The sequence below is a fragment of the Chionomys nivalis genome, chromosome 17 (assembly GCF_950005125.1).
Source record: "Chionomys nivalis chromosome 17, mChiNiv1.1, whole genome shotgun sequence".
NCBI classification, from domain to species: domain Eukaryota; kingdom Metazoa; phylum Chordata; class Mammalia; order Rodentia; family Cricetidae; genus Chionomys; species Chionomys nivalis.
The window spans coordinates 37,691,547-37,713,897 of NC_080102.1; the positions used below are offsets into that span (position 1 = coordinate 37,691,547).

General features: G+C 53.6%; 1 protein-coding gene across 1 annotated transcript; it reads right to left on the reverse strand.

Moving 5' to 3' along the window:
- Positions 1–4,302: 4,302 nt before the first annotated feature.
- Positions 4,303–21,952, reverse strand: Gga1 (golgi associated, gamma adaptin ear containing, ARF binding protein 1). The gene is made up of 17 exons (XM_057792265.1): positions 21,532–21,952; positions 18,542–18,626; positions 17,112–17,187; positions 16,046–16,144; positions 15,135–15,258; positions 13,236–13,336; positions 12,594–12,674; positions 10,230–10,367; positions 10,071–10,152; positions 9,411–9,518; positions 8,570–8,722; positions 7,481–7,545; positions 6,893–7,065; positions 6,351–6,544; positions 5,559–5,728; positions 5,236–5,346; positions 4,303–5,143 (listed from the first exon to the last, which is right to left on the reverse strand). Exons 1-17 carry the CDS (start codon positions 21,572–21,574, stop codon positions 5,033–5,035), a joined length of 1,914 nt encoding a protein of 637 aa, XP_057648248.1. The 5' UTR covers positions 21,575–21,952; the 3' UTR covers positions 4,303–5,032.
- Positions 21,953–22,351: the final 399 nt, after the last annotated feature.

Sequence of the window (22,351 nt, forward strand, 5' to 3'; positions counted from 1 at the left end):
GCTATCAGGTGGCTTGACTGGTCTGGAAGTTCCCGAGGGCAGGCCTGGCTTATACCCTATGCCTCCTAGGTTTGTCCCGGCCTAGTCCTAACTCTAGCCTGGGGACAGGACAGCTCCCTGGGCTAGAAAGCAGGTTGTTTTGTTTTAAAGAGATGACCAGAGTCCCTAGCCATTCAAACTCTTGCCCAGCCCCCAGTCCCCAGCTCTAACTTCCCTGCAGCCAGACCCAGGGCCCTTCTGGGTCCAGCCAGATGTGCCGTTGTGCTTCTTGGCCGGGTCACCTTGTAATAAAGCCCTCCTGTGTCACATCTGTTGAATCATAGACGGTTGGAAGCCCCAGAGGTTGGACCATAGGCTATTCCTTCAAAGGGTGTTGTAATCAGAAAGTTTTGATTAGTAAATGCCAAGATCATGGGCGGGATGGCTTCTCTTTCATGGGGGTGGGTATTTTGGTTTTTGTGGTTTTTATTTTTTTGAGACAAGATTTCTCTGTGTAGCTTTGGAACCTGTCCTGGAACTTGCACTGTAGACACTGGCCTCGAACTCACAGAGATCTGCCTGCCTCGGTCTCCCCAGTGCTGGAATTAAAGGCACGTGCTATCACCCCCTGGCTCAGTGTTTTGGTTTTGTGGTTTTTGTACTAGGGATCAAACCCAAGGCTTTGTGCTGCTTGGCAAGGGCTCCACCACCGAGTCCCAGCCTCAGATCTCTTTTTACTTAAAAGAAATTTTTTTTTAATTTATTTTTGTTTTTCTTTTTTTTCTTTCTTTTTTTTTTTTTTTTTTTGGTTTTTCGAGACAGGGTTTCTCTGTAGTTTTGGAGCCTGTCCTGGAACTCCCTTTGTAGACCAGGCTGGCCTCGAACTCATTATTTTTGTTTTTCAAGTCAGGGTTTCTCTTTTATAGCCCTGGCTGTTCCAGAACTCCTCTGTAGACCAGGTTGACCTCAAACGCTCAGAGATACACCTGCCTCTACCTCCTGAATGCTGGGGTTAAAGGCAAATTTTTAAATTTTAAAAGCAAATTTTAAAAAAATTTAAATTTCATTTTATGTGAACAGGTGTTTTTCCTGCATGTATGTCTATGTATCGTGAGTGTGCAGTGCTTGTGGAGGCCAGAAAAGGGTGTTGGATCCCCTGGAACTGGAATTACAGATCATTGTGAGCCACCATGTGGTTGCTGGGAATTGAACCTGGTTCTCTGGAAGAGCAACCTTTACCTCAGCTCCCTTAACCACATTTTTAAATTTAGTGCCTGCATGTGTGCACATGTGCATACATTATTCTCATGGGGAGGTCAGAGGTCACTTCTCTTCTTCCACCATGTTGGTGCCAGGGGTCGAGCTTGGGTCCTCATGCTTCATGGTGGCTACCTTTACCCACGGAGCCACTTTGCCAGCCTTTCATTTTGGGAGAAAGTTTTGCTAAACTACCCAGTTGGTCTTGAACTTGCAATGTTCTTATCTCCCCATTAGCAGGTATTACAGGTATAGGCTGACAGGAGCCACTGTAAAGGACCACAGACTTTAGACCAGTACAGAAGAAGTACTTCCAAGGTCACCAGCTAACCCCTCCCTAAACTATGGGCCTGTTGACTCAAGTGGAGAGCCACCCAGCGTGGTCTGGTCCAGCTCACGGCTCTGAGTCCTCTGGGACGCAGTAGCTCAGCAGTATGGTGTCATGACTGACTTGGAGGATATCAGATCAGTGATTCCCTGGATCCCCAAAGAACAGCCATGGGACTTGGGGGGAATGTCTCTCAGCAGCACACTAACTGAATGGATAAGACAGCTCACCCCTCAGCCACAAACAGCACAAGCTTAATAGGATTACAAGAATTAAGCATGTAAAATTCTCAGAAAAGTGCCTGGCACTACCTGCTGTTAGTCATTATTCAACCACCGAAAGTCAGGAGGGACAAGAGCCTTGGCCATCCCTGCCTCAGTCGCTCTTGAAATACGTCCAGCTGCCTTAAGACAGCAGAGTTCATCCTCCCCTAAGGATGCTGTCTTTGCCTCTGTTTGGCAGCCATGCAGACCCAGGCTCTTCAAGCAGATGTGCACACCAGTTGGCTGTGTGGTGGAGGCGAGGTCAGAGGACAGACCTAAAGCCTAGGAGCCATAGCCGTTCTGCGGCACACATGGCATTGTCTGGAAACTCCCTCAGGCCTTCGCTCCTGCCTTCAGTGTGGCCACTGAAGGACCGACCAGCCTCCACACACATTTGCCTGCCATCCCTGTGACAGTCTGCCTGGCATCTGCTAGTGAGACTACTTGAGCGGATGTGGTCAGGGTAGCCAGTAGGCAAGCTGGGGTGGAGGCTGTTGGTTTCATCCTACCAGCTGAGACACTTTGCCACATGGCTTGATGGAGGCAATACTAGAAAGCCTCCAAGTAGAGGCTTCTGCCCACAGCAGCCAGCACAGGTGTATTTCCTGGGGCTCTGATAACGCCCTTGCCCACTCCAACTCCCACAGGTTGAAAAGCCTTTCCAGGAACCCTGGGGTGGGGCTGGGGCAGGACTCCACCTGCCACTGCTAGCCCTGGAGCAATGTGTGCTCTTGGCCGCAGCTGGGAGCAAAGTAGAGCAGGTGACAAAGCTGGAGAGCAGGCCCAGGTGGCCGGAAAATCTGCAGTCTTGATGACCACCTCCTCCTCTGCTGGACCAGTCTCAGGCTCACAAGACAGTTTTGAGGGACTCAAGGCAGGGGGAAGGGGAGGCTGCAGGCAGCAGGCCCAGCAGCATGCCAGGGTAGATGGCTCCTCCGCCTGCCCTGGGAGTAGAGGCCACAGAGGGTGCCCTAGGGCAGCAGAAGCCTCTCCATCACTCTTGGCTTCTGCTAAAAGATAAGCAGCCTGCATTGTGGTTACTAAAGAATTAACTGCTGGCTCTGGCTAGTGTCCCATAAGTGGAAGTGTGGCTTTGAGGTCTGGGAAGTCCCGCTGGCTTGGTGTGGTGATGGAGTTCATCTTTTAAGAGACAGAGGAGATGCTTCCCAGGGTCCCCATGCTAAGACAGATGCAGACCTCCAGGGGTGCCCCTTGTCCCCCACTCCCTGAGAGTGCCATGCTGGGCTCCAGTCTCTCCAGTTCCTACCAGATTTTGATAGGCCATATCAGGCATGGGACTGCTCAAGAGCTGTGCACTAGACAACTAGGCCAAGGTCAGAGGTAGCGTGGGGCCAGGAAATTGAAGGGATACCCCTACGACAGCCTGGGCTCTTGGGCCTATAGATCCCTCAAAGGGGCCTCTACCTTGTGACCCTTTTACACAAGGAACCTAGAAGGGAGAACAAGCCAGTGAGTGACTTTGGAACCAGTACACCAATTCCCGGTCCTATGACCTCATGCTAACCCTCACCCATCCAGGATCATCTAACAAGATTATAATGGACATGACTCTGAGGCCCTTTGCAGGAAGGGCAGGTGCTAGGACAGGCCATCAGCTTTGTCACGCACTGGAGTCTGGTAGGAAGAGGCTCAGAGGGGCTGTTGCCTCCTGTCATTTTGCTGTACGGTCCGCCCCAGATGCCTTCACTGGGTATGTGCAGCGTGGGCCTGCCAGGAGTTCCTCCCGTGGGACTCGGGAGCTGTGTCACATGCAGAAGGTCTTCATAGGATCTACGGAAAGGGTTTTAGTAGCCAACTTCAGATTAGGAACTGGCAGATGAGACAAAGCGAAAGTGTTTTCTCAGATGTGGGACTTCCTGGAGTCTGCAACAATCAGCTGCTCACAGGAGAGTGGGCTGCCTGCACTGTGCAGGGGCTCTCTTCCTGCAGTTTCTGGGGCTCTACGTCAGCTCCTCACTGCACCCCACTGGCAGATTCTCCTAGCCATGTGGCTTCAGCACCCTACTTGGGTACAGCCCTTTATCACGCCAGTCAGGAGAGGTGAGGATAGCAAGGAGTGGGTGTAGTGCGGGGTTCCTGGGTTAGGCTGAACGCTCTGTTGTTGGGGTCCTGCTTCCCAGAGCAGCACCTGGGGCTGCGAGAGCCTAGCAAGAGAATCTGCAGCAGGAGGAAGTGAGCAGCCAGGGCTTTCCTGCAGCTTCTGCAGCAGCTGAACCTCCTAGTGGCCTCCTCATTTCCAGCCGGGACGGCTCTGGGTCACCACAGACCAAGGCTTCCTGAGCGACTCGGCAACCACAGGCCCCCAGCAGGGCCTCTTCTGGCGCAGAGCTAAGGGGCTAGGACGGGTGGGAGATGGGGACAAGACTTTAGGGCAGTCCTTAGGCCCCCGACTCCTGGACCTTCCCTGCCTCCCTCAATCTCACAGGGGTGACAAGAACGGCTACTTCAGGAAAAGGTCATTTTATTCATAAATACTCCCACTGTCACCCATACTGACCCTACTTTTGACCACAGATGGGTGGGCAGATGTGAGGTGCTCACAGGAGACCCCAGCACTGATAAATGAAGCATGGAACTCTGGGAGCTCCATGGCCCTCCAGGGGGACATGTCCTCTGGCTTTGCTTTTACGTTGCCATTGCCCCATAGAGGCCCGAGAGCAAAAGGAGGCCTCCACAGGGACTGGGAGCTGAGTGGAGCTCCTTCAGCTCTGTGACCACAGGGCCATTCCAAAAGAAAAGCAAAGAGCCAAACCACACACCGAGTGCAAACAGCTGGGGCATGGGAAACACCCCCAGTCACTGGGTTCCCACAGAGGCGGCCTGGGCTGGCCCCAGCTCCAGCATGGCCTCCAAGTTATGGCTGGGCCTTTCCATAAGGCATAAAAGACAGGTGGGAAAGACCCCACCTCAGGCTGGGGTCAGGGCTGGGCCTAATGGCCATGCTTCTTCCCTCACTCCCGAGAGTCCTTCTAGGGCACAGAGGCCCTCCCTGTCCCAGGCTCCCACTGGTGATGGGGGTCCCTGCAGCTATGGCAAGCCCAGGCCCAGCCTCCTGTCGGGTTGGGCTCAGCAGGAGAAGAGGCCTAGGGAGAAGGAAGAGTCACTGGGGGCCACAGGAAGGAGAGAAGCACCAGGCTGAACAGGAATAGGTCCTGCTGCCTCTCCTCTCTCCAGGCCCCCTGTCCTAGAGGCTCCCCCAGGTTTCTGGTGGGGGGAACTGATCCACATCGCCCATCTCATTGTAGGTCTGGTCGCCCATGGTGAAGATGAGCTTGTAGCGAAGGCGAACCTTCTCCTGGGCACAAATGGCAGAAGGACAGGGGTTAGAACAGGAAAAAGAGGTCAGTACCACCCTGGGGCACTGCCCTGTCATGGCTGGGCCCTCACCTTCTGGGGGTTAGCAAGGAGCAGGACCTGGGTGATGGCTGAGGGGTGGACGATGGGGTTAAATGCTGGCAGCTCTGTGCCGGAAGGTGGCTGCAGCCTCACCTTCATGATCTGGGGGCAGGAAGTGTACAGCTGGTCAGGCTGCCGCTGCTGAGGAACCAGCTCCCCTGCCAGGGATCTCCCCTCTGGCTTTCCACCGCCCTTCCCCCAGCTTCCCAGTGAGGGAGATCCTGTCCCCCACCATGCTCAGCCATCTGGCTGCCCACCAAGTCTCAGGTCACCCTGCCTTGAGGGAGGAAGGCCTGCCTGGTCTGCCCTGTCACCTTAGGGACAGCTGACTGGAAAACAATGTTGCGGATGGGCTGGGGAGCGGTGCTCAGCATGGAGACCACCACCACCAGCACGTCAGAGCGCCCTGGCAGAGGGTCCCGAGCAAAGTGGAAGAGGACGCGGAAGCCATGCTGGTCATAAACGGTCACTGGCAAGATGCTGCCTGTTGGGAGAAAGGTTGGAGGGTGATGAATGGGTGGAGCCTATCTGCCCCCACCCAGGGTTTGGCCTCCACTGGAGGTGAAAGTGTACTGGGATCAGACAATGAAGGCAGGATGCCCACCCTGGAGCCAAGTCAAGTCACAGCAAGGTTCCCTCCCAGGCTGGGGTCAAGAGCTCCTGTCACAGTCTGGGTCATACACTCTTTGGGCTCCAGGTCAGTTCTACTGGTAAGGAGGATAGGGAAGGTGTGATGCCCTTGGTCACAACTTCTGAGAATGTCAAGGCAGCCTGGCTAGTTGTCAACTCAGGCCAAGTGTCAGCCAGGGCTACCACCTGCTCCTGGGTGAGAAATGCCTGGGGCTTAGGCCTGGATGTTCCTTTGAGGTTCCATTTTATAATCTTATAGGAACCTTCTAGTTCTGGCCCCTGCCTTCTCTAGGAAGGAAGGGTCAGGGTTCAACTCTAAGGAGTCCCCTCCTCTGTGACCCAGAGATTAGAAAGTAGCCTCGCATCACTCTAGGAAGGGGAGGCCTAGTACAGGGTCGCATGGAGTCAGCAGTGGCAAGCCTTGGGGACGAGAGCTGACCCGGCCCGGCCCTCCCGCCCCACCTATCCCCACTCACTGGGTTTGATGGACTCCAGGGGCACAGTGATGTTGGCTAAAGAGAGCTCGGTGGGTGCTGGCTGTGGTGGAGGCCCAGGGGGCTCTGGGGATGTGTTGTGGAGAAGGTTGGTGGTTCCTAGACTGGGCGAGCTACAGTTGCTCTTACTCTGCAGGTCACGGAGGGTGAGCCGGGGGGCTGGCTGCTGCTTCTCCCTTGATGGGAACAGTGCATTAGCTAGTGACTTTCTGGTGCTCTTGGTAGGGGCCCTGGGGACCGAGCTGCAGCTCTGTGGCTGCAGGTCAGTGTCTCTCACCTTGGGCGCCCTCACCTGCAGTGAGAGCACCTTTGCCTCCCCATCCTCTCATGCTGACCGACCCCCCTTTTATCTTTCTCTAGGGGGCATGTTGGCGGGCACAGTGCCCCATTCCCATCAACTTTGTGGCATGAAACCCTTGTCACAGTGGGTGATCCAACATGCTGGGATCCCAGGAACTAGGGTGATGGAGGATCCCCTGCTGGCTTGTGGAGAGAGGGAGAGCACTGGCAACAGCAGCCCTCACCACCGCACTTGCTGGGCCTCTGGGGGCAGTGCCTGTTGCAGGAGGGTTTTCCCCAAGAGGTCCAGGTCGTCCAAGCCGCTGCTTGTTGGTGGGGGTGCCTGTGCCGGAGGTCGGCAGTCCATGCTGAGGGCCTGGGCTGGAGGAGGGACTGAGGGCTCCACGCCATCTGATGACTGAGGGAGGAGACAGGGTAAGACCCTCTCTAGTTTCTCATTTACCACCTGGGCCCTGATGCCCTCCCCTCCCTGCAGGTGACAATTGAGAAAGCTGCAGCAGACCACTGGGCCTGGCTGGAGCTCCACCCTGTGAAACCCCCACAGTGTGACCCCGTGTCACCTTTAAGGGAAGAAGAGCCCCCAGCTTAATCTTGAAGGCTGGGCTGTGGTCTTGTCAGGGACCAGAGACTGAGGCCTAGGCACCTCTGTTGGAGGTTAGAAGAGACTGCTGGGCTCTTCCCTAGGGTGGAACTGTCCTGCCCCAGAGAGCCTTGCCTGGTACCCACCTGGCTGTTGGTCACCCCTCAGGCTACTGGCTCTAGCCCTCTACCCCTGGGTGTCTCACAGGCTGAGCCAGCTTCAGCATTCTTACCTGGAAGCTGTTCCATCCCACATTATCTGAGTTGGGGCCTGAAGGTGGAGTGGGGTCACTTAGGCCTGCGGAGAAAGCAAGACAGGGGGTTGGACTGGCGAGCTAAAGACTAACAATGTCTGATCCCTCCCTTTCTTAGAGGCTCAGGAGTAAAACCCACGCTTTCAGAGGGAACTAGTGGCAAAGCAAAAATAGAAACCATTGTCCCAACAGCCATCTTGCAGCCCACACTTATTTCCTCTCTTCCTGGCAAGGCCTCACAGAAGCCAGCTTATGGGCAGAAGTTGGAACTTTAACCTCTGTCCCTCAGCAGCTAGGAGCGGGAACTGAGGTAGTGAGGAGGGCAAGAGTCTCTGAGCTCACAGGTCCAGGAGACCCATCTATGGGCAAGTGCTATCCTGGGAGAGCCCGTGTCCACTGCTACCCTGGGAGAGCCCGTGTCCACGTGGGCAATGGCACGGCAGATCAGGTAGACTCTGAAGTCTCCTGGCATAGGTCAACAAGGCTAATTAACTGGTGCTGGAGGTCTTAGGGACTATCCCTTGACTGGCAGGAAAGTCAGCATGAGCCCTGTCTATCCTGAACACCTCAGCAATGCTTGCCCTGTATTTGACTTAGAAAAGATTAGAAGCGCTGTTTTTAGCAAGCTGTCTCCAGCAACTGGCAGGTCTTCCCTGTGGTATTCCTTTAAGACCATAGAGAAGGGTTTGTGGTGGCAGAGGCAGACAGATCTCTGAGTTGGAGGCCAGCCTGGTCTACAGAGTGAGTTGTAGGACAGCCAGGGCTACATAGAAACTGTGTCTCAAAAGTGGAGCTTCCTGTCCTTCCTGTCTGGAGAACCTGCTGATCCTTCCACAGGACAGCTCCACTCAGAAATTACCCTCCTCTGCCAGGCAGCCAGAGCTGGCCAGCGTTGCCTTCTGCCAGGCTGACCTTGTTCTTAATCTCTGTGAGCCTCGGCTTTACCCCGTACAGGGAAGGCAGGTTGATTGCCCCATGGCCTCCACCAGCTTCCCAGTGGAGAGCAGAGCTGGCGCCCACAGGCTGCTCCTGCACCGCCCTCTTCCCCTGTACTGCCCTCTTCCTTACCCAGAGACATGAGTTCATCATCAAGCAGGGACACTGAGGCACTGGGCTGCTCTGGACTGCTCTGGTTGCCAGGGTGGGTGGGCGTGGCTGGGTATGTGGTGCCCGAGGGAGGGAGGTCCAGGCCTGAGAGGTCCAGCAGGGCTGAAGTACTCCCTGAGTGGAAAGGAGAGCCGGGCAAGTGCTGGGGGCCACTCAGCACAGCAGGAGTGGCGACAGCTGTCTTCATTCTCTACTCCTTACACAGGCCTCCTGGGCCCTTGTGGCCACTCCAGCCCCGTTCAAATGGCCTGCCAAGCCCTTTCTTTAGCAGATGGCACTTGTGTTTAGAATGCAATCAGCTAGGCTGAAGGTCAGGGATGTGCCTCTAATGTGCCATCAGCATGAATGCAGTGATACCAACTGAGCAGCCGAGACTCTGGCACACACAGCCTTAGATCGCTGCTGCTCTCATACCCGAAGGCTCCACTCGTGCTTGACTGCCTCTGGAAGGTCCTCCCACCCTCCAAGGGCCACTCACCGCTAGCATCTCCTGTGCCCCACCCTCATATACCACGCTGTCATTTTCGAGTGGTCTGCATGTCTATGTCTAAAGCTCTTTCCTTTTCTACAATCAGGCCTAGGGTATGATTCAGCTCCACACAGCTGGCACCGGATATATCAAAGAAAACCTTCCTTCTGCTCCATGACAACTTTGGGCTTCCTTCCCCAACAGCTTTAGGCTTGCCACAGAATGCCTCAGCACCCTTCCTGGGACCTTCACGGTCTTAAGGGGCCAGAGTCACACTGAAGGTCATGCCACCCTGCACTCTGGGCCCCTGCAGCACCCCTCCTCTCTTCTCACCAGGAATGGAGCTGGCTGTGGCATCGCCATTGACCTCCTCTCCCCTGACCAGCTGCTTGTACAGGTTGATCACCTGGGTGAGATTGTCGTTAGCCTGCAGGATCTCAGCTGGAATAGGAATGGAGGGGAGAGGTCAGGCTGAAGAAGTGGTGGGGCCTCTGGAGAAGCAAGAGGAGCCTCCCACATCCACCCCAAAGGGTATGTGAGGGGGAAGAGCCATGCAATCCACTGCATCTATGGGGTCCAGAGAGCGGAGCTGGTGTTGAGGCTTATAGGTGGAAATGTACCCAGAATGTGCAGGGGACTGTCAGGCAGGGAGGAGAGTGAGACAGCAAGGTAACAGAGGGCCTGAGAGGCCGAGGGGGGATGAGCTGCCACACTGGTGCTCTGAGACCTGAGCTAGCCATTTTGTTTGTTGAACCCCAGCTGGGAAATGGAGAGAGCTCCCCCTCCTGGGCAGGAGATGAGATGCCTGCTCAGGACCTTGTTCATGGAGTCCGCAAGAGCAGTCTCTGCTGTCTGCGGCCTTTTCAAGTCAGTGCTGGAGAAAGGGGGCCCCCTCGTGGTGGCTCTATCCAACTGCGGGTGTCTAGCAGGGCCTGAAGTGGGAGGAGGTGAAGGGACAGGGCTGGACCTGCTCTCAGTGATCTGGGGACTCACCTAAGGCCTCATCATTGTCTTCTGTGTCACTGGCCAATCGGAAGAGTGTGGGCCGCATGCGCTCACAGCGCTGATACAGTTCCTGGGGGAACAGGGTGAGTGGATGAGGGTACTCAGGGGGCTCGGGAGCAGGTTGGGAGGGGGCTGGAGCAGGCCCACCTTCATGAGGTCCTCACTGCTGCTGGATGCGGCACCCTGGCTGTGGCTCATCACCATCTCGGTCAGCAGCTTCACGTTGTTGTTGACCTCCTCAATGGCATTCACCCGCTTTGAGATCTTCTCCATCCGCTTCTGGTCCTGAGGAGCAGCAAATGGTCAGAGGCTGTTTCAGGTCTGCCACTGGCCCCGGAGATGGGACGTGAGTGCGGGAGGAGAGCTGGATGGGCAGGATTTCAGCTCTGTGTGGCCAAGTCCTGCTAAGACCTGTCCAAGAAGCAGTCCACCACTACTGTGCCACTGCCTACTCTTCTGCCAGAGTCTCCAATCCAGGGGTGGCCCTAGATCACCCCAACAGTTTCCAGACTCATGCCTGTGGTCCTGGGCTGTTCTTGCCCTCCTTATGTCTGTCTCTTGAAGACCACGTTCCCACACTTGACAGTGAAAGCGAAGGGTCCTGGTCAGCACTCACAACCTAGAAACAAGTATGGTGTCCTTCCTTGTGTCTGTAGGTGCCTGGCAAGTGTGGAGGACACACAGCCTTTAAAGGCAGCTGTAGGAGGCCACCTCACTCTCTCCAGACCATCTATGTCTCTCCGCTGCAGGGGGTGAGGACATTCAGGGTGGTCTCACATGGCCTGCCCCTTTATCACAACCTGAACATAAGCCTGTGACACCTTCTCCTGCTGCAGGGGACCAAAGAGTAGCCCCTGACAGTCAATCTGGGACCCAGGCTTAGCCTGACTAACTTGCATGACTAGATCTTGCCTCTGAGGAAGAGTGAACTAGCAATTTCCGTGAGGAACACACTTTTAAAGCACCTTGAAAATTTCTATGCTGCTGTCATTAGTGATCCGGGAGACCTGAGGTAGAAGTCTGCATTTTCTTCTTTGTTTTTGTTTTTTGAGACAGGGTTTTTCTGTGTAACAGCCCTAGAACTCACTCTGTAGACCAGGCTGGCCCCAAACTCACAGAGATCTGCCTGCCTCTGTCTCCTGAGTGCGGGGATTAAAGGCCTGTGCTACTATGCCTGGCTTGAAGTCTACATTTTCATAGAAAAAAAATCACCCGATGATCTAGATACACAGGGCTGCAGGTGAGTAGTCATCTTAGGTACAAGATGGGCTGTCTCTGCCTCAGAGGTATCTGCCTTGAGGCCTTGAGCCTTTATTTCCCAGCTGCCAATCCTTAGCCTAGAGAGCTGTGTTATATTTGGCCTCTTCTGTTTGTGCTACTAAGTGCTAATCTGAAATCTTTAGTTTGGTTTGTGACAAAGTTTCATTCTGTAGATCAGGCTGGCCTGGAATTCAAGTCAAGGCTACCTTCTTGTCTTGACCTTCCCAGTGTTGGGACTAGAGGTGTGAGTCACCTTGAACATCCTGAATACTTTTTAAATTTTTTGTTTCTGTTTTGAGAGTCTCGTCTCTCTATATATAGCCCTGACTGTCTTGGAACTATATAGACCTTGAACTCACAGAAATCCACCTGCCTCTGCCCCCCCAAGTGCTAGGATTAAAGGTGTGCACCAGCACACCCAGTCTTGAACATCTTTTTGGATGATCTGGCCTTATTAAGTTTCAGTGTACACTTCCAAAATATATAATTTACACATTAATCATATTAACATCTGTGTTTTGCTCTGTTTATGCACATCTTTATACATACATACATACTTACATATATATTTAATAAATACTTTATGATTCAATTTGTTTGGGGGTATATGCTGAGGATGGACATCAGGAACTCATCCAAGTCAGAAAGGAGTTCTACTACTAAGCTATAGGCCCAATATGTTCCCAAAGTACTTCTTCAAATGTGTGCATTTACTTACTTATGTGTGTATATGTGGGAGTACATGTGCCCTAGTGTGCATGTGGAAGTAAGGATAACTTGTGGGAGTTGCTTCTTTCTTTGCACCACGTGTATCCTCAGGTATCCAGCTCAGGTTGACAGCAGATACCTATACCTACTGTGCCATCTTGCTGGCTCTCAAATTTCTTTTTCTTTTCTTTTTTTCTGAGACAGGGTCTTGCTACATGGCCCAGATTAGCCTCAACCTCATGATCCTCCTGCCTCAGCCTCTGGAGTTCCAGGACTATATACAAGTGCACAGCACCAATTCTTGGCCTCATTACTAACAAATATTAGCCCCCAGTAGCTCATGCATAGCAGATTCACTCAGACTACTGGGCAGTTCTTCCCACTAAACATCAGCCTTTTAGCACCCGATGGTTCTTTGCTGTGGCAACTGTCCTGCTGGGCCACTATGGGGCCTCATATGTAAACACACACACAGCTCCTCCTGCTTGGTGGCCTAGCTCCACACCCATCCCTTCTTCCCTGGTACCCCAGGCCAGCCATCACCTCCTGCACCATCTCCTTAATAAGCTTGTTGGCAGCCCGGAGATCCTCAGGGTGTGAGCTCTTCAGCAGGCGAGCCAGCATCTGCAGAGACAAACAAGTGACTGAGGGCAGTACCAGCCAACCCGACCCTTCAGTGACTGTATGTGGGACCTGGGAATGATACTAAAGCTCTGGGTAAAATGGTGAAAACTGATTGACATCTGATGGGTGTCCATTCAGATAAGCAAGATACTGCACACACTCCCCACAGAGCACTGAAGGATGTCCTCAGCACATGGCCCTCCCTAGAGCACTGTGGCTTTGGAAACCTCCAGGCAGACACACCAGAAACCACAGTGGTAGCCTTGGGAGCTGGGTAGGGAAGGGCTGAAATCCTTATTTCAACAGCTCCCCTCCAAACAAATGCTTCTTTAGCTAAAAGCTAGTCAACTGGTATAGAAAGACAGAAAGCACTGCAGCTCCTCAACCAACCCTGGATCATAAACTGTGCTTACTGAATGCAGATGCTTGCATGGGTCAGTGTATTCAGCAGGCACTAAGTGCTGCTTCCTCCCACTGTCACCTCCACAGGGATCACATTTGGCATGAGCCTCTACTCTAGAGGGCAGAAGCCTTGACACGCAGGCTGCCACTCTGCCTTACCTTGGACTTCTCCTCATCTTCAAAGATCACATTCTTGGGCCGTGGAGGGGGAACGGGAAAGATGGCATCCTCTGGAAGCTTGGGGTCAGACTTCACAATGCCTGGGGAAGACAGGGTTAGGAAGGCTGTCAGTAGGTGTCAGGACCAAGGGTAGTAGGTGGGGGATATGAGAATAGGGTGGCTAGGTCAAAGGTGTAACAAAGGGAGTCTGAGTCACGGCACCAAATGTAAGCATTACAGCTTGCACGGAAAGGTATCCTGGCAGCCAGGAGCCAAGGAATATCACAAAGTCACATGGAACAACAAACCTCACACAAGAGATTTATTGGGAGGGAAAGAACCAGGAGGGTGGCTGCCTCTGCTCAGGTGAGAAAGAGCAGCAAACTGAACAGGATACAGGACTTATACAGAGTTTCTTGGGAAGCAGGTGGAACTTTGCAGGGTGGAGATTTCCAGGGTGGAGATTGGTGGGGTTTAGTTTTCAGAGATGGGGCTTTTTACTCTGCAGGGTGGGGACAGGGTCCAGGCTCTGGACTTTAATAGACAGGACTACCTTTTTTTTTTTTTTAAAAATATTTATTTATTATGTGTACAGTATTCTGCTTGCAGCACCAGGAAAGGGCCCCAGATCTCACTACAAATGGTTGGGAGTCCCCATGTGGTTGCTGGGAATTGAACTCAGGACCTTTGGAAGAGCAGTCAGTGCTCTTAACCTCTGAGCCATCTCTCCAGCCCTACCTTTTTTTTTTTTTAATTTTTTTTTTTATTTTCTTTTTTTTTATAAAGTTTTTTTTTAGATTTATTTATTAATTTATTATGTATACAACATTCCTTCCATGTATGCTTGCATGCCAGAAGAGGGCACCAGATCACATTCTAGATGGCTGTTGAGTCACCATGTGGTTGCTGGGAATTGAACTCAGAACCTCTGGAAGAGCAGTCAGTGCTCTTAACCTCTGAGCCATCTCTCCAGCCCCCCTTATTTTTGATTTTCTTTTTCAAGACAAGGTTTCTCTGTGTGGCCCTGTAGCCCCCCATGTAACTTGCTCTGTAGACTAGGCTGGCCTTGAACTCAAACAGGTCCACCTTCCTCTGCCATCTGAGTGCTGGATTAAAGGCGTACACCACCACCACTTGGCAATGGGACTACCTCTGACCTGCACAGTGAACTCCATCAGAGATGGTTTGGGTCCAATATATACTAATATATATGTAATTTATACAAATATAATTTAAATAATAGTTCCTTTTTAGTTTTCAAAGATTTATTTTTAATTATGTATGATGTGATTGATGTCTGTGTCTCCATGTGGGTATGGGCATGTGGAGTACAAAAGCGTCAACTCTCTTAGGGCTGGAGTTGTAAGTGCTTGTGAGCCACGTTAGGAGTACAGGAAACTGAACTTGGGTCCTCTGGAAGAGCAGCAAGTGCTCTTAACTGAACTGTCTCCCAGCCCTATACATACATTTTGTGAAAGGCTATCATGTAATCCTTCCAAACTCACTATGCAGCCAGGGTGGCCTTTGGCCCTCGGGTCCTCCTGCCCTCTTCCTAAGTGTTGGGATAACAGCTGTGTACCACTGCACCTGGAGTATTTGGTGCTGCAGATGGAACCCAGAGCTTCATATATGCTAGGCAAGCATTCTACCAGTTGAACTACATCCCTGGCTCCTGGGCACCCATGTTTTGAGGACACCCTCTGAAGGTAAGCTTGACCCCATACCACCTTTTTTTTCATTCAAGTTGGCCTTGGGCATAGCCACAGAGAAGCCCCGCTGGTTGCTGGTTTTGTGTTGGATACATTAAGGGAAGTCCCGTGACCTTGCTGACAGAGCCCCTGAGACTGCAGGTGTGGCATGTTTCTGGTTCCTGATACCCTGGGGTGGGAGTACGCTCACCCTGCTTCTTCAGCATCTGGTAGGCTTCTGCAATCTTCACCTCCTCAGGCAGGCTGACTGTCCAGCTGTACAGCAGTTCCAAGATCTTATTTTTCACCTTCTCTGATGTTCGGGAGCCCAAGTACTTCAGAGACATACAAAAGGGGAGCTGTCTGAGACTGCTCAGCCCCACTCGAGCCCCATGCCTCCCAGGTGCCACCAATGCCTTCAAATGCCATGCAACCAGCCTGGTGTAAACTGAGATCAGTTCTTGGCTGAACCACCACTGGCTGTGTCAGCTGTCTGTGACTCAGGTTCCTCATTGTGGGCATGCGGATCTTGAAGGCCCAGAGCAGGAAATCCTGCTCAGAGCACATAGACCTGAACCTTGTGACCCCAGCAAGGGGCCCAGGGCTCCAGGTGTAGAGGGAAAGCTCATGTGCAGCCATGAGCCCCCACACAGCATTTCCAGCAGCAAACTAGGCCAAGAGACTTTCACTGCACAGTTCTCTACTGGGAGACATGGGGCTGCCCGGCCCACTTGGAGCTCTGTTCAGAGGACAGGCAAGGGGGTGGGCATCAAATATGCACTCAACCTATGAGAGGATTTCTCAGGCCAAAGGCCAGTAGCCAGGGTGTGGCCCATTTGCTAACATAACTGACTCAGGTTTGTGGCTTCAGATGCTGAGGCTCAAGAAAACCACATCTAGGTGATGGGGACAAAGAGAAATGTCAAACACCTAAGAAACCTGGGCTGGGCACACCCAATGACAGCATGTGTAAGCCCTGGGATTGGCTCTCTTTCTGTATTGAGTGGTTCCTCAGCAGCCAGGCTGTCCTGACTCAGCCAGGTCCCTAACAGGGAAGGTCCCAGGGACCTTTCTCTGCAGCCTCCATCAGATCCAGCACTTCAAGCCTTGGCTAGGACGCACCTTGGGAGACACGACCTTGATGAGCTCATTCAAGAAGCGGAACTTGCCCACCTCGTCATGAAACCGCTTGCCGCAGCTCTTCATGCATGTGTCCAGAACCTGGGAAGGGAGGAGTGAGGGAGTTCCTGACCTGGTCAGTGCCCAGAGTAAGGGAAGGACCCTTGAGGGCTCAGGTGCAGAGGCTCAGAGGTCTCTGCACTTGCTCATCACTCCCTAGAGCACGGTATCAGAAGTCCCCACCATCAAGCTCTGCTCAAGCTGCAGGATGACCACAGGCTCCTCCATGGCGTGGGCCATGTATCACTTGTACATGGCCTTTTTACTGTTTTTCTTCTTCTGAAACAGGGTTTTACTCTGTAGCCCTGGCTGTCCTGGAACTCACTCTGTAGATCAGGCTGGCCTCGAACTCACAGAGATCCACCTGTCTCTGCCTCCCAAGTGCTGGCCTTAAATGTGTGTGCCACCACTGCCTGGCTATTTTTCCTTCTTTTACAAAACAATTTAGCACTACTCTGGCCTTTCCCAAACCTGTGAAATCACAAGATCCTCGCATACCTGACGAAGAAACCCCAAACAAAAACTAACATGTTGGAACATGTGTAGTTACTTAGAGCAATTTTCACCTGGCCTCAGACAAGCTTATTCTAAGGTAGCTGGTATGTGGGCTGTGCAGGGAGTCACAGACAGCAGCCCCCCTCTTTTGTTCCTGGTATAGCTATGAAATCTCAATCCTGAGCCTTGCTCTCACTGAAGAGGATGGTATTGCCCAGGGTCTGCAGATCCTGTGTGGCCTGGGTGACCCTTGCAGAGAACCCGGGAACTTTACAAACACAGACCCAAAACCATGCATGCTACGGGCCTTGACTGTATTTAACATGTATCCTGGGGAGGGGTCCACTAGGCAGCTGAAGTGGAGAATACCTGCCACCACCATTAGAGGCCCAGTTGTGACAGGAGGCTAGCCCAGTGTCTGCTGCTGGGAACCCTGAGGGCCGGCCCAGACCTATATCCTGGATCACGTGTCACAATTCCCCTAGGCTCATGGAACCCCAGGATCTTTTCTTACCGTCAAAGCCTGGATGGCCTCCCACTCCTGTGGGGACTGGATCTTGTGGGCCAGCAAGCGGGTGGCAAGCGGAGGCCTGGATGGAAGGAATAGAGTCGTGACTGACATGGTACCTGATTCACTCAAAGGGACAGTCACATGTCAGTCTGCAGCACTTCAGCCCTCTGCTGTTGGGGACCGTGGACCACCAGACCCTGAGTTTCAGCCTGCAGCTGCTCCGAGCAGAGACCCTGATGGCAGGGGAGTGGGTTCACATGAGTCTGCCGCTGAAAGATCCCAAGAGCTGGGGCGTGGCCAAAGCCCTTTATAAGCTGCCCCTGAGCAGTCAAGTGGGCATTCTTGCTTCAAGGATGTCCCCGTGGCCCCATCTATTGTTTGTCTTTGTCTATGTGTGTGTATGATTTTAAATTCTCAGCCTCGTTCCCGTAGCGTGGACGGGACCACTGTAGTTTTAAACTCTACTGGCCCTGTGAAGCACAAAGGCCCATCTCTCTCCAGATCAAACAGGACCTGGGATGGTGACAGCCAGTGCCAGGCAACCAGTGTAGGCAGGGACCTTTAAGAGGTATAAACTTAGCCCCTTTTGGTTTTAAGAGCTATGACATGGGACTGGAGATGTTGCTTATTGATAGAGCACCTGCCCAGCATAGGTGAGTGAGACCCTGAGCTCAAATTCATCACCAAAAGCAAAAGCTGCTAAGTCCTTGGCCTGCAGAAGGGAAGGGAAGAACAGGTGGCCGCAGCCTGAGAGCTAAGGCCATGCAAGGTGGCTCACAAGCACCTCCACTCCTTGCTTTCCTCAGTGGCAGGAAACCCCCCAGTAACCCCTGCATATGCAGTACTGCCAGTGCCAGGCCCAGTGCCAGCTGAGGAGAGCGAGGCTCAGAGTGGTAAATGACTTCCCCAGGACTAATCAGAGGTGGGGCTCATTTGCCCCAATGCCCATGAACCCCAAACCAAGGGCTGCTAGAGAGAGGCAGTGCACTGTGACTCTGTCGCTGTGATCCAGCAGCACCAGGGAACCTAGGCATGTCTAATCCAAGCCCTTGGGGCGGTCACATGTACATTTCTAGTTCTTTCTTACATGAAGGGCCTGCTAGGGACAGTGTAGCCTGCCCTCTTAAAGGCCCCCAATAAATCATCAGTCATATTAGGCTTAGATTTGACCAAGCTTAGGACTGCCAGTGTCCTGGTGAGAGTCAAGAGCAAACAGCTTAGCCTTTCTTCATGTATAAAACAGGTCCAGGAAGGTTTCCTCAAGAGGGTGGCACATATGTAGCCTCCAGCAAAAAGTGCCACTGTCCTTGTTAACTGTGACTGCATATAGAATATGAACTAGGCTTCTAGCCTGCCCAAGACCAGGTTCTGAGTCTGCCTGACAGGGACACAGTGTGCTGTGTTGAGTGTGTAAACCAAGAGGAGCCACCTACCCCTCAAAGTCTTCGTTGAGCTGCTCGCAGAAACCGTTGATGCTGGCCCAGTTCAGCTCCTTGTTCAGGGGATTTGTGGCTCTATCTGCAGGAGCAGAGGGAGCTAGTGAGGCCAGTGGCATTTCTGTCTCCCCTCACTATTCCCTGCAACTGGCATGGGTCAGGAAGGATCTGAGCACATGGGAAAGGCTTCCCTCCACTTCCTGCTGGACAGCCCCAAGCCCGAGCACCGACAGTCCAGTGGAATCAATGGGCAGAAGAACATGTGACTGCCGCTCACTGTGCCTTTCCACCCAAGGGCCCCGTCTTCAGAGACTACATTCAGGTACCACCTTCCATGGTTGTATCCCAGCATGCTGACTTTACCATCTCTGATTCTGTTATCAAGAAAGCATCCTGACTCTCCTGGAATCTGCACTCAGGAGATTTAGGGCTAAGGAGAAAGGTCAGGGTTCTGGTCCTTGAGGAACTGTAGGGCTGGGGAGTGCACCAAGAAAAGCCAGGCTCTCAAGAAAAGGAGAGTGACCAAGAAACCATAGAAACCCAGGGTAAGAGACTTGGGTCAGCCTTGGGTCAGGACAACTGCCAAGAGGAGGTAACAAACAATTCAGCTAAGTCTGGAAGGAGCCAACCAGGTTGAGGGCTCATCTGCCCAGCTAAGGGCACAGACATGGGAAAGACTGTACCCTGGACCTCATGCCTCGGTCTGCCAGACCTTGTCCCTGGGGAGTGGCTCAGGAACACCTCGTTTGATGATCCTTTTTAGTCCTTCGCTTCTGCCCAGGGTGGCAGCGGCTATGTCCCTGACTGTTCTTTACTGTTGGCCCAAGTGGACTATTCTACAGTGTTACTGTGCACTCCTGCCAGTGTGTGAGAGAATGAATGGACGGATGAGGGATCAGTGGCAGGTAGGGCGAGGCTGCGAAAGTTGGAGTGCAGGAACAAGAAATAGCAAAGAAGAGGGTCAGTAATACCAGATAATCCCCTTCTTGAGCACCCAACACTGGCTGGGTGAAGATCCCTGAATTCCCACTGTCCCACCTGTAGAACACAGGTTGGATGACAAATGCTTCATCCCCAGACACTTCTGCTCAAGCTGGCGGTGCAGAGGGTCACAGCCCAAGAGCTGGGGCTGTGAATGATCTGCAGACAGGAGGAGGCCAGGGCCCAGTATGTGGCACCTGCCCAGCTGGGGACCTAGACACTTGAGTGCCCGGCAGCCAATCACCTGATCCATATTTATTTTTAAAAAATACAGTGGTGGACAAAAGCCCTGCTCTCCTGAAGCTCACTGGCCTAAACAAAGCAGCGCTGACTACTCAGATTAGTGATCACACAAGGGCTATAAAGAAAGGCAGGGCAGGCAGAAAGGATGGAAGGTACTGGGATAGTCTGTTCTCTCCTAGGTGCTCAGAGGCAATATGGCTGGGCAGAGGATGGAAGAAGCATTACCTTGGTACAAATCTATCCCACAAGCTTTATGGGGGCCCTATCTAGTCCTTGAGAGGAACAAAAGTCACAGTGAGCCTCCAGTGACACCAGGAACACCCCCTACTTCCTTGGCGAAGGCTGCACATTTATTCCCAGTCCCCCACAATGGCCAAGGACTGAACACTGGAAAGAGACTCCAGTCTGGAATCAGAGAGACTATACGGGCTACTGGCCTCTCAATGACAGCTGGGAAAAGGGCTAAAACAGGAAGTCCTTCGAAGTGTCAAAGGCACGTGAGTTCTAGCGAGGGTGGAGCTAGTCAATCTGGAGTCAGGAGGCAGAGAGGAGAAAACTCTGAGTGCCCAGACCAGTGTCTCCCCAGCATTCAGCAAACTGACTATCTTGGAGCTGGAGGAGACAGGCCCCCTCCCCTTACGCCCCCCCCCCCCCGCCTCCACCTGGGGGAGCATCTCCCTGGCAGGTGGCAGGGGAGTACTTGAGGAGCAGAGAGGTGTTTCACAACTGGGCGTGACTCTTCTGACGGTGAAAACATCTATGGTCCTCCCTAGAAGCTACCCTTGACCTCTGACCTCCTGAGACCTGTGCAATAGTGGCCTTTTAAGTTTTCTTCCAGCCCCATCCCTCCCCACTGGCAGGCTGACTCTCCTACATTCCCCTAGACGGTGTGGTTTGGAATCAACCTCCCGGTCCAACTCTGTTCAAGACTGGCTTCAAAGGTGCTGGCCCTGACTTTTCACATTAACCTGCACAGATCTGTGTGTGCCTAACGCCAAGAGGTTCAGCTGAGGACAGCCCCATTCAGAAAGGCTATAGAAGAGACCTGTCACTAGATGGACCAGAAGAGGCAGCCTGCAGCTCCCAGGGGCAGAGTCTAGGAATGGGGGTTGCAAAGCCAAGGATCTTCAGCAGGGTGGGACAGGGAGAGCAGAGGGAGGGGCTGGGGGCTTGGAAGCCAGAGCTGTAGGAAGCTGTTTCTGAGGAGACAGGAAACAAGGGCCCAGAGGCCTTGGGAGGAAGCTCAGGAGGGGCTAGGGAAGCAATCTGGGATGTAGAGACTGGGCTGGGTGCAGTGACAGAGGACTTGGATTTCTTTATGGAGTCTGAGACGGGACCCTTCGAAGCTCCAGCACTGGGAGTTTCCCCAGCATGGCCAGAGCTGGATCAGTTGGCCAAGAGTCCACCCCTTCCAGGACCGGGGAATGAGCAGATCTGAGAAGAGCTGCGGGCAGAGTGAAGACTCAGGCCCTGAGCTGGGGGGGAACCCCTCAAAGGGGGCTGCTCTTCAGTGCAGCAGTTAGGGCCTTCAGGGTTTCGGGGTGCTCTCGGCAACCGGGTCACCGGGTGGGTAGGTGGCGCCCGCTCACAGCCAGGCTGCGCAGCTGCCAGGGTCCCAGCGGCGGACTGGGGCGCCGCCCCTCCCGGGTCGGGGGCGGGGCGTGAGGAGGGGGCGCACGGACCCCGCCCCCGTCGGGAAAGGGGCCAACCTCGCGCCCCCGGTTCCGGTTCCGGTCCGGCCCGCGCCCCTCCCGGACACTCACTGATTCGCGCCTCCAGAGTCTCCGGCTCCATCGCGGGCTCCATCCGCCACGGGCCCCCGTCTCGGCACCGCCCCCCGCCCCCCGCCGCTCTCGCGGGAACTCGTCGGCTCCGCCCTCGGCCGGTTAAAGGGGCCGTGTCGGCCTGGAGAAGTCGGAACGGGGCGCTGGAGTTCTGGGCACCATCGAGACGCAGGCGCGCTCGCCCAGAGCGTCAGCTCCTTGCCAACCCCTCCCCTTGGCGGCTGGCTGCTTCGCGGGTGGGACCCACCGGCGGCTCACAGCTCCGGGCGTTCAGGCGGGAAAGGAAGCGGAGAGCCTGGGGGTTGCGGGCGGCACCATAGAAACAACACGGGACGCTCTAAGTCGGTCAGCGTCACGCAGATACCCGTGACCGCTTCCGGAACAACGCTCCGGGGCCATGTTTCTGAGGGGCTCTGAAGTCACTTCCGGAGCTCTCGGGGGTACTTCCGCTTAAGTGGGAAAGTGGAGATGGCCCTTAAAAGGGCGGCTGGACACAGTGGTCCCCGAGAAAATGATCAAGTTGAGCTAACGTTTGTTTAGCGCTTAATGCTTCAGGCATGAGTCTAAACATTTTTTTACCCTTTGAGACAAGGTTTCACTATGTTGTCCTGGCTGTCCTGGAACTCGCTCTGTAGACCAGGCCTTCATGGAACTCACGAGATCTAGCTGCCTCAGCCTCTAGAGGGCTCCACTACCTTCCAGCAAGGGTCTAAGTGCCCCCCCCGCCCCGTGAATCCATTACTCAAACTCAGAGCGCTTGCACAGGGTACTTCCTTCTGCAATCAGCTTACAAAACCGT